Consider the following 1,093-nt stretch of genomic DNA (forward strand, 5'->3'; position numbering starts at 1 on the left):
CTTCAGACGGGCATGTATATGTGCTTTCTGGAGCAGGGGGACCTTGTGGGCGTCCTTCACGTCGTGGTGTGTTACCAATTGTTTTCTTGGGGACTATGGTCTCAGCTGCCTTGAGATCATTGACAAGATCCTCCCGTGTGGTTCTGGGCTGATTCCTCACTGTTCTCATTATCATTGCAACTCCAAAAGGTGAGACCTTGCATGGAGCCCCGGTTCGCTTGTGTTTCTTCCATTTGCGAAAAACCTCACCAACTGTTGTCACCTTCTCACCAAGCTGCTTGGCGATGGTCTTGTAGCCCATTCCAGACTTGTGTAGGTCTACAATCTTGTCCCTGACATCCTTGGAGAGCTCTTTGGTCTTAGCCATGGCGGAGAGTTTGGAATATGATTGATTGCTTCTGTGGACAGGTGTCTTTTATACAGGTAACAAACTGAGATTAGGAGCACTCCCTTTAAGAGTGTGCTCCTAATCTCAGCTTGTTACCTGTATAAAAGAAACCTGGGAGCCAGAAATCTTTCTGACTGAGAGGGGGTCAAACACTTATTTTCCTCATTCAAATGCAATCAATTTATAACATATTTGAAATGCATTTTTCTGGATTTTCTTGTTAATCAGTCTTAAATTTTTTTTCAGACTGATCATTTCTTTCACAAAATCAGCAGGGGGTCAAATACTTTTTTCTGTCACTGTAGCTTACACTAGCAGCAAGCATAGGCTACTTTTTTGCTAACACCAAGGATCCGCTATAACTAAAGAGGACACATTACATGCTGCACCAACGTTATGAAACGCTACACACTGTCTGTCTAAATTGTTATTGTGACGGTGTTTCCTCCAGGTGAACAGTGACATTGTCTTCTCCGAGCGGGATCGCTACGGAACGCTGACTCCGTACAGGGTGGAAAGGGATTCAGTCGGAAAGGCTGTTTACACCAAATCGTTGGGCAGCGACTCACCGACCAACATCACACAGAACTACAAGTACCCTATAGGTAACACACACCCATTTCAAATTACATGGAAACACTACCATTTTTGTACACAGAGGATGCCAAAATAAACAAATGAAAGCTTTTTGCTCAAAGGTTTCTC

The 1,093-nt window shown here is 43.8% G+C and overlaps 1 protein-coding gene across 1 annotated transcript in view; it reads left to right on the forward strand.

Moving 5' to 3' along the window:
* Positions 1-1,093, forward strand: part of LOC116673676 (coagulation factor XIII A chain-like) — a gene marked incomplete in the record, with an annotated part of 36,089 nt that overhangs the window by 24,327 nt on the left and 10,669 nt on the right. Inside the window, 1 exon segment of the mRNA XM_032505892.1 lies at positions 840-993. Within this exon segment, the coding sequence (XP_032361783.1) occupies positions 840-993 (154 nt within the window).

The sequence above is a fragment of the Etheostoma spectabile genome, chromosome 24, assembly GCF_008692095.1.
Source record: "Etheostoma spectabile isolate EspeVRDwgs_2016 chromosome 24, UIUC_Espe_1.0, whole genome shotgun sequence".
In the NCBI taxonomy this organism is placed as follows: Eukaryota; Metazoa; Chordata; class Actinopteri; order Perciformes; family Percidae; genus Etheostoma; species Etheostoma spectabile.